Source organism: Mytilus trossulus, chromosome 8 (genome assembly GCF_036588685.1).
Source record: "Mytilus trossulus isolate FHL-02 chromosome 8, PNRI_Mtr1.1.1.hap1, whole genome shotgun sequence".
In the NCBI taxonomy this organism is placed as follows: Eukaryota; Metazoa; Mollusca; class Bivalvia; order Mytilida; family Mytilidae; genus Mytilus; species Mytilus trossulus.
In genome coordinates, this window is record NC_086380.1 from 11644239 (window position 1) to 11657690 (window position 13452).

At 31.5% G+C, this 13452-nt stretch overlaps 1 protein-coding gene across 4 annotated transcripts in view; it reads left to right on the top strand.

Moving 5' to 3' along the window:
• Window positions 1-11761, top strand: part of LOC134728297 (P2X purinoceptor 4-like) — a 31218-nt gene extending 19457 nt beyond the window's left edge. For 2 of the 4 annotated variants that reach the window (XM_063592860.1, XM_063592859.1), the window contains exons 8-12: window positions 949-1079; window positions 3878-4034; window positions 5411-5512; window positions 9254-9373; window positions 10899-10995. In XM_063592860.1, the coding sequence (XP_063448930.1) occupies window positions 949-1079; window positions 3878-4034; window positions 5411-5512; window positions 9254-9373 (510 nt within the window). In that variant the 3' untranslated portion in view covers window positions 10899-10995. Of the gene's footprint in view, window positions 1-948; window positions 1080-3877; window positions 4035-5410; window positions 5513-9253; window positions 9374-10898 lie in introns of all 4 variants that reach the window. The other 2 variants (XM_063592861.1, XM_063592862.1) reach the window with 2 other exon arrangements.
• Window positions 11762-13452: the final 1691 nt, after the last annotated feature.

The window sequence follows — 13452 nt, forward strand, 5'->3', positions numbered from 1 at the left end:
TATTCTCTCTTGACTTTTCATAGCTTTATCATTGACAAGTTCAAGTTCTCAAAAACTGTTAAAAAGTAATTAAAATTTCATAAAACTTTTACAGATGGCTTATCATTATACATGTAAAAGATTTACAAAAAGAGAAATGGGGATCACCGGGCAATATTTTTCAAGGCATTTAAATGGATTAAACCAAAGGATTCCAAAAATCTGACAAAAAATCTAAAACATGACAAGCCAGCTTCCTTAATTTGATGCACCGCATTATATTTTTGTAAAAGGGTCAAAGTAAATACTTTGTCAAAATTTTAAGAAAATTAAACGAGCCAAATTAATTTAAGTTAAGTGTTGGGTACCACCTTAATAGTCAACTGAAACTTTATTAAGTTTTTGTATAGTACAATTAAAAAAGTTCTGTCTATCATAGTCTATTTTCATTGATTTATTGATTTTGGTGTTATAAAGCCACTTGTAAGCACTGCATTTAGGCTATTTCGTGGCGGCCAGTTTTCATAGATGGAGGAAGCCGAAGTTCTTGTAGAAAACCACCTACCTTCAATAGGAAAACTGACAATCCTAGTCAATTAAGATTTGAGTCAAGTGCACCTGCACAAGTGAGGTTTTGAACACACAACCTCAGTGTTGACTAGCTTGTGATTACAGTAGTAAATACTTAGGCTACTCGGCCACCCAGGCCCCTGGTCTATTTTCACCAAAAATTATTACAACTAAAAGTGATTGTATGATATACTGAAACAAATATGACTTCCCACATGTCCAAATATTTTTTCAAAAAAGATTTTTTGTGAAATGAATCACAGGCTTTTATTGCTACATTCTGAAGCTCGTCCTTGATGTATTAATCTGTGCATGGTATTATTTTTTGTTGAATAAATTATATCTACTACTGTAAATTTATGATTGTAAATTTATAATTTCCTATTTTTTCCATTTTAGGGTGGTGTAATAGAAATACAGATACAATGGAACTGTAACTTAGATCTCAGTGAATCTGATTGTGTTCCTAAATACATATTTAGACGTCTTGATAGCTCTGATTATAAAATATCTAAAGGATATAACTTCAGGTAATATATTTTATAGTCTGTGGATTCATTATTACTGTAAATTCAGAAATTATTGCGTGTATTTATTATTGCGATTTTAATTATTATGATTTTTAGAAAAATCCTGTTAAATTCATATAAAATATTTCAAAATGAGAGTTTAAATTAATGTGTTTACAACTCAGTTGCATCTTTGGCAATGTTAAAAACCTGGCATTGATTTTTGAATTTACACTAATTGTGGGATATAACTTTTCATGGATTTTTTAGTGACAGGTGTACCACATATTTTAAATCTTTAACAAAGTACAAATTTTTCCAAAAGTTTTTAAACAGACTATTGTAAAACCACGAAAATCAAATATACATAAAGAAACATTTTTTATCCCTTAATCCATGAAAATTAGTACCAAATAAAATAAATGAAACCATAGAAATTAAGAAAATGTTAGTCATATGATAGGTTACAGTATTAAATCTTCTTCCATATCTGTACATGTTGAGGCACACCAAATTTCTTTTCATAATTTTTAAAACTTCTGGAGCCTGATTTTTGGGAACTTTTCCTGTTCTTTAAGTGGCCAACCTCTCGTTTCTTTCTACATTAAATTCAGATTTAGGTTCAAGAACTGCTTGGATTATGATTTATATCGCATATATTATGTAAAGCTAGTTAATAGATCTAGGAAGATGTGGTGTGAGTGCCGATGAGACAACTCTCCATCTAAATAACAATTTAAAAAAGTAAACCATTATAGGTCAATGTACGGCCTTCAACACGGAGCCTTGGCTCACACCGAACAACAAGCTATAAAGGGCCCAAAAATTACAAGTGTAAAACCAATCAAATGGGAAAACCAACAGTCTAATCTATATAAAAAAATGAGAAAAATGTATAAATTACATAAACAAACGACAACTACTGTAGCTTGTTTTTGAATGCTGTAAACTTTGTAATGGTTTATTATCAATGTTTAGTGACTCACAGTCTCCTGGAAATACCAATGTATGAAGATTATCAGTTGCCAATATCAAAATACCAAAGGAGAATGGTCCGATACTGCTATAGGTGGTTATGATGCTACATTTGGATGACATTTACCATTGCAAAAAAAAAAAAAGAGATTACATAAATAAGAAAAAAAAAACTACATAGAAAACTCAGTTGTGAGCAACATGAACCCTACACAAACCTTACCATAAGTTTTTATTAAGTCTCCCAAACAAAGTTTGGAGACTTATTGGTTTTGCTCAGTTCTTATTATTTTTATTATTCTTCTTCTTCCTCTTCCTCTTCCTCTTCTTCTTCTTCTTCTTCCGCTGCTTTAAAAAATGAACTTGTCCGCACATTTCTCCAAAACCGCTTGTCAGATTGACTTAGGATTTCATAAAAAGGTAGACTAATATGTCTAGGTGAGCCATCAATCTTTCGTTTGTGCATTGGGGTCTATTAAGGGGTATTTTGGGGGGGTAGAAAGCAGGGAGGGTTTTACTATAGAACCCTATGGGATTTTATTTTCAAAATTTTTTAAATAAATATAACTTGAAAACTATAAGTGATAGATACATACAGTCTTCAGAAATGATTATAGGACAATAAAATAAATCACATGAAATATAGGGGGATGCCCTGGGGGGTCATCCCCACCCCCTTCAATTTGAGAATGTGCTATTATCTTGTAAACGGTCCAGATCCCCACCCCTAAACCATATATATTCTTGTAGGGGACAATAAAACAAATCAAATGAAATAAAAGGGAAGTCCCTGGGGGGTCACCCCACCCCTTCTTGTTGGAAAACTTTTAAATGGTCCAGATCCCCACCCCTAAACCATATATATTCTTGTAGAGAACAATAAAACAAATCAAATGAAATAAAAGGGAAGTCCCTAGGGGGTCACCCCACCCCCTCTTGTTTGAAAACTTGTAAACGGTCCAGATCCCCACCCCTAAACCATATATATTCTTGTAGAGGACAATGAAACAAATCACATGTAATTAGATGGAAGTTCCAGGGGGTCACCCCTACCCTGTTCAATTTGAGAATGTACTATTATCTTGTAAACAGTTCAGATCCCCACCCCTAAACCATATATATTCTTGTAGGGGACAATAAAACAAGTCAAATGAAATATAAGGGAAGTCCCTAGGGGGTCACCCACCCCCTCTAGGTTGAAAACTTGTAAACGGTCCAGATCCCCACCCTTAAACCATATATATTCTTGAAGGGGACAATAAAACAAATCAAATGAAATAAAAGGGAAGTCCCTAGGGGGTCACCCCAACCCCTCTTGTTTAAAAACTTGAAAACGGTCCAGATCCCCACCCCTAAACCATATATAGTCTTGTACGGGACAATAAAACAAATCACATGAAATTAGTTGGAAGTTCCTGGTGGTCATCCCCACCCTGTTCAATTTGAGAATGTACTATTATCTTGTAAACGGTCCAGATCCCCACCCCTAAACCATATATTATCTTGTAGGGGACAATAAAACAAATCAAATGAAATGTAGGTAAAGTCCCTGGGGGTCACCACCACCCCCTCCTGTTTGAAAACTTGTAAATGGTGGAGATCCCTACTGGTAAGCCATATATATTCTTGTATGGGACAAAAAATCAAATCAAATGAACATGGGACCATATGAATGAGAAGTTATCGGAGCTTTGTTTGGGAGACTTCATAACAGCATCCTGTTACAATTACTTCTTGTTTAAAATATTTTGTATTTAAAACGGTGGCGCTAATTAAGGTGAAAGCAGGTCTAGTAACTGATCTACATTGTCTTTCTATCTGATATATTCTTGATTTATTTACAGATATGCTAAGTATTATAAAGAAAATGATACAGAATACAGGACATTATTTAAAGCCTTTGGTATCAAATTCATTCTCTCTGTGACAGGAGAGGCTGGTAAATTTAATTTGGAGCCTTTTCTGATCAATGTTGGTAGTGGATTGGCTATATTGGGCATGGTTAGTATTTTTAAAGTCTAATATTGTAGATCAATTCGAGGAAAGAGGAAAAATTTGTGGACACAACAATTGGAACATATATCTGTCATCAATCTTTATTCAAATCATGAGTAGTTACACAGCATCTAAGTCATTGTATTGGTGATATAGAAAGAATACTGAACTCCATTTTTTGTCTCGCCTTGATGGAGTCAATAAGCAAGACATAGGTATGCTGTTTCCGGCCCGTCGCCGACAATGTATTAGTTTGTGATTAGGTCTAGTTCATGGTGAACCACTAGTGGTAGGTCAATGATATTTGGTATGCAGTTGTATTAGCATTGGCACATCTCTTTAACATGGTGAATATTTGGCCCCGTCCCCTCAGTCAAGGTCTAATGACTTTAAAACTTTTCATAGTTTACATGTATTAGTTTGTGATTAGGTCAATTTATGGGGAACCACAAGTGGTAGGTCAATGATATTTGGTAGGCATTTCCATGGAGATTATTTGGTTCCACCCTTAGTCATGGTCTAAAGACATGATAGACTTTGAAAATTTTGCTAAGTTAACATGTATTAGTTTGTGATTAGATCAGTTAAAGGGGAACCATTAGTGGTAGGCCAATGTAAATTGGTTTTCAGTTGTATAATCATTAGCACATCTCGTTTCCATAGTGAATATTTGGCCCTGTCCCCTCAGTCATGGTCTATTGACTTTCAAAACTTTTGCTTAGTTTACATGTATTAGTTTGTGACTAGATCAGTTTGAGATGAACTGCTAATGTTAAGTCAATGATACTTAGGATGCAAATGTATTGGCATTTGAAAGCATTGTTTCCATGGAGATTATATAGACCCACCCCTGATCATGGTTCATTGACTTTGAAACTTTTACATACCGGTAATTTACAAGTTAATGTTTGTGTTTAGGTTTGGTTAAAGGTAACACTTATAATGAGTCAATGGTAATTGGTATGCAGTTTTATTATATTTATCATTGGCACATCTCATTTCATGGAGATTGTTTAGCCATTTACCTTCAGTCATGGTTCATCGACTGAATATTTGCATAACTTACATGTTAAAGTATTGCTATTTTGATTTCAACATTTGCATTATCAAAATTACAAAAAGGCAAGACATATCTCTGTGATAACAGTTTATTTTTTAAATAAACTAAAAAATTGAAAGAAACACATGGTTTAAGATTGTTAGTTGAAATTGATTATAGCAATATTCTATCAAGATGTACCATACTGTATAAACAGTCCTAAAAATAATGGATATTACATCTTAAATGACATTAAAAAAAAAGACATATTTTTCTTATAAAATATTTCTGAGTTATATTGACCACAAGGGTTGATTTTAATTTTTTGTTTATTTTATTCTAGGCCACAGTCATTTGTGATATAGTGGTATTATATTTCCTGAAGGCTAGAAATCTTTACAAAGATAAGAAATACTTACAAGTGGTTGGAGATGATGCTTATAAGGTATTTAAAATCATATCAACAACAAGTTACAGCTTCTTAATTTATCAGATAACATACCCGTAGCCAGGGGGTTTGGGGGTTCGGACGAACCTCCCCCCCTTGAAAACAAATAAGCACTGTTAAAGTTAATGTTCTGTTCCAATTGTGACTGTTAAGTTCGAGTTTGTGAGTCCAACGAACCCCCCCCCCCCCCCCCTTTGGAAATTACTGTGACTTACATGTTTGAGATTTTTTCAGAAGTTTTTACAGGTTTGATACCTTGGTCACAATTTTCATAGTTAAGGCTTTAAGGCGCATTTGAACATGCTTGATGTTTCTGCATTTAGTATACAAATAAGATAAGGCAGGTGAGTTGATGAGCTGGGAAGGTTATTAATTGTTTTAAAGTGAATTTTGCATTATTCCTATTATATTACTGTGGCTTAATTTGTTTTCGTGGGTACCAATTTTCGTGGATTATAGAAATTGTACAATCTCGTGGATATTTAATTCTATGGTTTTGCCAAAAGGAGCATACAAACTTATGGAAAATTTGTTATTTGTTCAACATTTAATTTCATGGTTCTCCATTAAGACTTCTTAGTTACATTTATCCTTCAAAATCAATCATATGATCTTTTAAGATTATCATCATTGATGTATAACAACAAAATAAAACAAACAAAGTTTTATCACATCCAAGAAGTTGAAGATTATAAGGACAATATCTAATGGACCAAAATTATCATGTCTAACATTTATGCTACATTCAGAGCATTATTATATTTTGATGCATTTGCTGCAACAGCCCATAATAACTTTGACTAATTTAAAATATGCAATTTTTCTTGGATTTTTGCAATATAATTCTAATTATTGCTTTTGTATCAGATGTAGTTTTATGTTTCTATGTTTAAACAAAGGATTTGTCCAATTACAATACGAATTACCAACACAAAGTATTACAACATTTCAGTTTGAAACCCTTCTACAAACTGATCAACTGGTAATGCATTTTAGTTCATTGCTTATAAATTGAAAGGTTTTAGTATGTAGTGAGTGCTGTGTAAACTCAATTAATGCTTTCTATCCAAACTGACCATGCTACTACAGCAACTTCAGGGGTGTTAAAAGGCTATTTTGAAATGTATGAATTTGAAAAAACAGTTTAGTGTTAAAAAATTTCAAAGATTACAAAAGAAATCAATGTAAAAGTTATGATTAGTGTCTATTGATATTTTGATTAATAACATCTCTGTAAAATAAGGAGATGTGTTATGATAACCATTTGGTTTAGAAGACAAGGATGTAATATAAAAAAGAAGATGTGGTGTGATTGCCAATGAGGCCGTGTTCACATTGACCTAAATTCGGTGTTGTGTTAGTGTAACTCACACGTAAACTAAACACAATTGCGTTCCCATTGACAAAACTCAATGTTTACATGTAGTTTAAATCATGTTTTATCTACACACAGTCGATGGTCAATGTAGGCCTTGTGTAGGTTAAGTGTACACAAAACTAGGCATTTAGGACATTAGTTTTACCGTGTATATATTAAAGGAGAAAACTGTGTTTGAGTAAAATTGATATTTTTGATAATTATTAGTATAGTTCTTTACAGAAACTATTGTCTAAATTTTACAGGTTTTTTTGTTAAAAAAATTTAACGTACTTTTTTTTAACTTATTATAGTTGAGTATAAAACATAAAGGCAGGGGGTTGGGGTGGTGGGCTATGGATTTTGTTTTGGGAATAAAAATGTTTCGTTTCCCGTTTTTGGCCCTGAAAAAAATTTGTTTGTTTCCCCCTCAGCTGCCACTATATATAATGCTAAATTGATTTCGACTTGTCACCAAAATTTGTCCTGAAAAAAAATATATAGCCCACTATAGATTGTTTTTTCGCGCAAACGTTTTTATTCAGTTTATTCTATGCTAGCAATCAAATTTTATTCATTTTACAATATTTAACACTATAATGTATGGGTGAAGCTCTGGATTCCGATTTTTTTTAATCATCTGTGTGACCGGAATATTTTTTTTTTTATGAAATTGGGGATCAAAAATATTTAGCAAGGACCCCCCTCTTTTTAAAGTCAAACGGTTGTTCCCAAACTGCAAGAAAAACTGTCCGAAAAATTTGGATTAGGTTCTACATAATGAACATTTAAATGACACATAGTTTACAAGTGTGAACAAATCTTATGTACAGGTAGCTAAACAAGGTGTGTGGATGTGAACAAATGTAATGTGAAACCAGTGTGCATTACGGTAAACTAAATGTAAACATGTTTACTGAACATGGCTTTTGGTGTGAACACGGCCTGAGACAACTATCCACAAAAGACCAAAATGACACAGACATTAACAACTATAGGTCACCGTACGGCCTTCAACAATGAGCAAAGCCCATACAGCATAGTCAGCTATAAAAGGCCCCAATGAGACAATGTAAAACAATTCAAACTAGAAAACTAACGGCCTTATTCATGTAAAAATATGAAAGAAAAAAACAAATATGTAACACATAAACAAACTACAACCACTGAATTACAGACTTGGGACAGGCACATACATAAATAATGTGGCGGGGTTAAACATGTTAGCGGGATGCCAACCCTCCCCTAACCTGGAACAGTGGTATAACAGTACAACATAAGAACGAACTATACAAATCAGTTGAAAAGCAGTTGTAAGCAGGTTTCCCAGTGGGTCTATTTTCATATTTCACCACCTCTTTGGCAAAAACAATATATTTTTCACCACTAGCAATTTCATTTTGCCAACTAACAACTAACACACATGTAAACATATTTTCTAATTTTCTTAATTTCTAACAGCAACAAAATCAGTTTAACCATCGTTGTCTATGATTATACTACACATTTTCATAAATAAGGCGAGTGGTAAGACTGATTGTTCAATGGGATTTTAACTTTTTTTATATGTGGGGTGAATTTGTAAACAAAAGTGGGGCAATTTTTTCAGAAAGTGGCTATTGAGTGTGGACCAATTGGCCAGTGGGGCGATGTTTTCTTGTGGTTTCATACTTAAAACCTCTTGAGGGGGGGGGGGGGGGGGGTCATAAAGGATATATATTATGTAGTAATACATAAAGTATATTATAATGGTTGTGTGGTGTTCTAAACTAGATTTTATGAATTGTAAATGGTTTTTCATCTAATCTAAAACAGCTGGACGTAAAATAGTTATCCCATTCGCAACTTTGGATTCTGGTCATCTAGTTGATCTTACACCCTCATTGGAATTATTAGTAATTAGAGTAATTTCTCATAAATTTGATTGGCTGATATTGTCCTAATAATTTCATTGCAATTTTCTAGTAAGTCAATTATATTATCTCCATTATCCATTGAGTAAATAAAAAATAAATTGCCCACACAAACTTATTTGATATACAAATAATCTTTTGCTACCCAACAGAAAACTCTTAATGGAAGTCATGATAAATTGCTAACAAGTGTGCAATTGTCCCCATATGGAATTTATCAGGGAAAAAAATAATAAACAATGGGATAAAGTCATGGCTCAGTGCCCAATAGTCCTAAATATGGAATTTATTGTGGAACACCTCCATAATTAAATAAGTGGTGTGATAACAAATTATGGATAAATTTGTTGCACACTGTGTAACTATTACCTTGACCTTAAAATAAAACTGTTGCATTGACTTATATATTAAAGATGTGATTCAAGTGAAGCAAACTTTCTGATTTCACATGTTTTCAATCTAATTCAGCCAATTGGAGTTGATAGGCAGCCACTACTTGCTGAAGAGAGTGGAGCTCCAATACACAATGACAGACCACATAGTAATACTAATAACTTTACCAAATATAGATCACTGGATAGTGATTAGGTTTGTTCCCCCTTGTGGTTACACTCCTCCCCTCCTTTTCATATCAGAGCATAACCAGCACATAAACAGTCTTGGATTATCTGCTAAGAATTTTTTGAATAAATGTATATTAGTAATTCTGAAATTATGCTTTTATTTTCATTGAGGCTAGACTATGTTTCATTTATATTTAAATAAAATTCTGCAAAATTAAGATTTATAAAAGAATAAAGATACTTTTTAACCAAGAAGCAAACTAGCAGACTTTCAATACATGTCAGCAACAGTCAGCACTGTTAGCAATGCCTCAGACAAGTTAACATTTTATTAGGAAGAGTAAAGTTTTTGTGAAACTTGTTTAAACACATAAGAAACATGGTAGAATATTGGTTTTTAGACAAGTAGTCAAACAAGATTTTGATGCAGACTCCAAGAATACTTCCAAGGACTGGTTTGAATAAAACATTCATATTATATTATAGAAATGTTTTTACATATTAAATCAATTTCATGTACTGATATACTACTTTTTGAAATCATGTCAGAGCACTGGTTCAACTATTTGGCTCACAGCATCTATAGTGCTTTGATTTCATCTTTGTAATGAAAAGACAGCTAGAACTTTTATGGAATCATGTATTATATGTATTCTATGAATTTTTAATGTGGACAACATGTATAGAAAATACATGATTTTCAATTAATTATTGGCGATGAATTTGAAATGTATTGCAAGCACATTTATGTAAGCAAAATATCCTGGATCTATTCCTATCCTTGATCCTCACATACACTTTCCAAAATTGAAAAGCACACAAAATATATCATCTGGAAATTTGAATTAAATCTAATTGAAATTGAATAGTGCTTTTAAAGGCAAAATGAATATATTATTGCAAATAATTGTACTAGAAACTAGATAATTTGGAATTTTATAAAATTATTGTACCAATTTTATATATTGATTGTAATTATACAATCTGTGGTTCCAATTAGATTTGAAAATAATATTATCAGACTTAAATATTATTATTTGGAATATTTGTTAGACCCACCTATAATAGTAAGAGAGGGTTTATTATGTTTTCTAGAATGCCATGTCTCCCTCACTGTATTAAGTTAAAGATTTGGTTTTAGGTAGATTGTAGTTTTTGATTGTCTCATCAACTTTCAAGTTAGTTCACATGTGCATTTTGATATGAATATATGCCAAATTTCAAGTTTGACCCAGATTTTTCAGTAATCACTGAACATGAAAATGTGATATTTTGAAAGCCTATGCTGTTCTATTGACACATGCCGATGAATTTGCTTAAAATAGATGATGTTGAACTATAAAAATTTGTAGAATTTTACATAATTTACATGAATTTAGTTATTTTACTTTACAAATAACATCGATAAAAGTTTTTCAACCTGTTTCATCATGAAATTGAACAGGTCTTGACACAATTTTAGATATTTGATAAAGCTTTTATAAATATATTTAGTTATTATATTTTTAAGAAACTCGAAGTATTTATACATTCTTTATTTTATTTTTCAGCAACTGGACGACCAAAATGATGAGGACAAATCTGAATGAACATTTCTTACATTCCATTGATGAAGAAAGGTCATATTGACTACACATAGAAATAGTGCCATATTATTTTTAACATTTTGGTAGACTATTAGGGTAAAAAGTCTAAGAATTCTGAATTGATGAGTGCCATATCAACCAACATATATATGAATATGAAAATTAATTATGTCACAAAAAGAAAAAATGTATATTTTAAAAGTTTTTATTGTAATTTACAAAGGAGATGTTTTTATTTCCAGAGCACTATCTTTTATGTCTTACAAATACATCAATCAAAAATCATGTATAAATAACAAGTAAGCATGCAATATAGACAGACTCCTTGGTGCCTCTTTTATTTTCTAATAAACTCCTTTCCAATACAATGTATTTACAAAAACTGAAAAATATTTTTGGATAACACTCTGATCACAAAAATCATTTTCTAATAATTAAGAAATTTTAATATGATCAAAAAGAAATCCTGCATCTACCATATCAAAATCGTAGTTAATGCTCCTTTCCACATTCATTATCTTGTCATAATTTACATTATTGTTTCAAATGTGTTTGGATTCCAAATATTTCAATTGTAATTTATATTTCTGTTATATTTCATCTTAAAATGCATAATTTATGTCCCAATGTTTCATATGAGATACTGTGGACTGATTTATTTTCGGGGGTACCAATTTTCTTGGATTGAACAAAGCTAACACTTCCGTTGGCATTTAATTTCGTGGTTCATCTTTTACCAAGGAAATCCATGAAAATTGGTATCCAATGAAAAATAATGAATCCACAGTAGATTACACTTATACATGTTATATTTCTGTTACTTTTCTTACATACCACATTTTAATTACAACATTATCATGTGTAAACAACATAAAGAAGTTTAGGAATGAAATAAGCTCATAATACTGATAAACTATGGAACTCCTTTTCGAGATATCTAATTTAAAAAGAAAATGACTGCATAAGACTTACATGGACCTTATATTCAGCATTGGCATTATTGGGGTCTCAAACCAAAAGAAATATAGAATCTGTCTGAATTTTGGTAAATGACCTTTCTTGAGCTATTGAAGTCTTGAGTGAAAAGAGAAGTACTGTGTTATAGAGAAAAATATTTTACTCTGTGTCACAGGAAAAAAAACAAGAACTTCCACCAAAGCTAAAAAATTCCAGAGTTTAGAAGAAAAAAGTTTTATTAGAAAATTACTGGAGATGATTGAAAAATTGTATTATGAAAATTGATAAAAACTTATAAATTCAGATTCAATGTATTTTTTTACGCTTGTATTTTTAGTACAATAATGTGTATAAAAAACAGTATTTTAGGACTCTTATCTAGGTTATTTATTCACTATATCTTCATCCTTATAGTAAACATGAACTAAATGTATATCATTATTTTTACTTTAATAGCATTTTATAAGTGGGTTTCAAAATATCATATCATAAATATTCCATCAAAGATATCTGTGATTTGCAATTTTATATAATATTTTGATATATATCCATAAATTGTTAAAATCTGTTAAATATATCATATGTAAAATGTTTGTTTATTTACTATTGTAAATATTGTTTGTACATCATGTCAGTTCACTTTGACAATAAAATCGTGATTACAATCATTGAAATTTCTTTGCTGCCAATAAACTTTATTCGTAGTTGTCCCTGGTAACATTAAATAAATCACTAAGAATTGAAAAGTTTATTAATGAATTGTTGAAGTTAGAAATTATATGTATGACAAATTTTTGTTGAGCCTTTGATTTTGTCAAAAAAGCAAGACTAAGCGATCCTACATTCTGTCGTCGGCAGGGACCACAAATATTCACTCTGTGGTAAAAGTTTTTGAAATTTTAATAACTTTCTTGAACTATTCTGGATTACTTCCAAACGTGTACAGAAGCTTTTTTATGATCAAAAGCTAGTATTTAGAAGAAAATTCTGTTAATATTTTGTACCTGACAGTGTGTATCTGTATTTTACTTATAAATGGACTTAGTTTTTCTTCCAGTTAACATTACATACAGTCTGCAGTTAAAGTTTTTAAACATTTATTAGATTCATAAACTATCCTGGATTTTTACCAAACTTGGACAGAAGCTTCTTACAATCAAAAGATAGTATCAAGAGGAATAATTTTATTGATTTTTTTTTCTCATTTTTGTTGAGCCTGTAATGTTCTGCAAAAGAAGGTGAAACACTGGGTTCCCCAGAACCCTTACACATTTTTTGTTGTTTTCAATGATTTTTTTTTACTCGTTGCAGTTGAAATTTCAGTGGTTAGAAAATCTTACAATTGAGGATAACCTGTCTGTTACTTTTTTACTATCTCTTTGATGTATACAGGGTATAACCAGATTTCCTACAACTATATTCAAATCTATCCAAATTATTGATGAGCAAATTAGCATATTAGTAAAAACAACAAAATACTACTTAGAATTTTGAGAGTTGTCTCATACCACTTCTCTTATATCTATTGTCTCAAGTCAGTTTTGCAGGGTTACTCTATTGC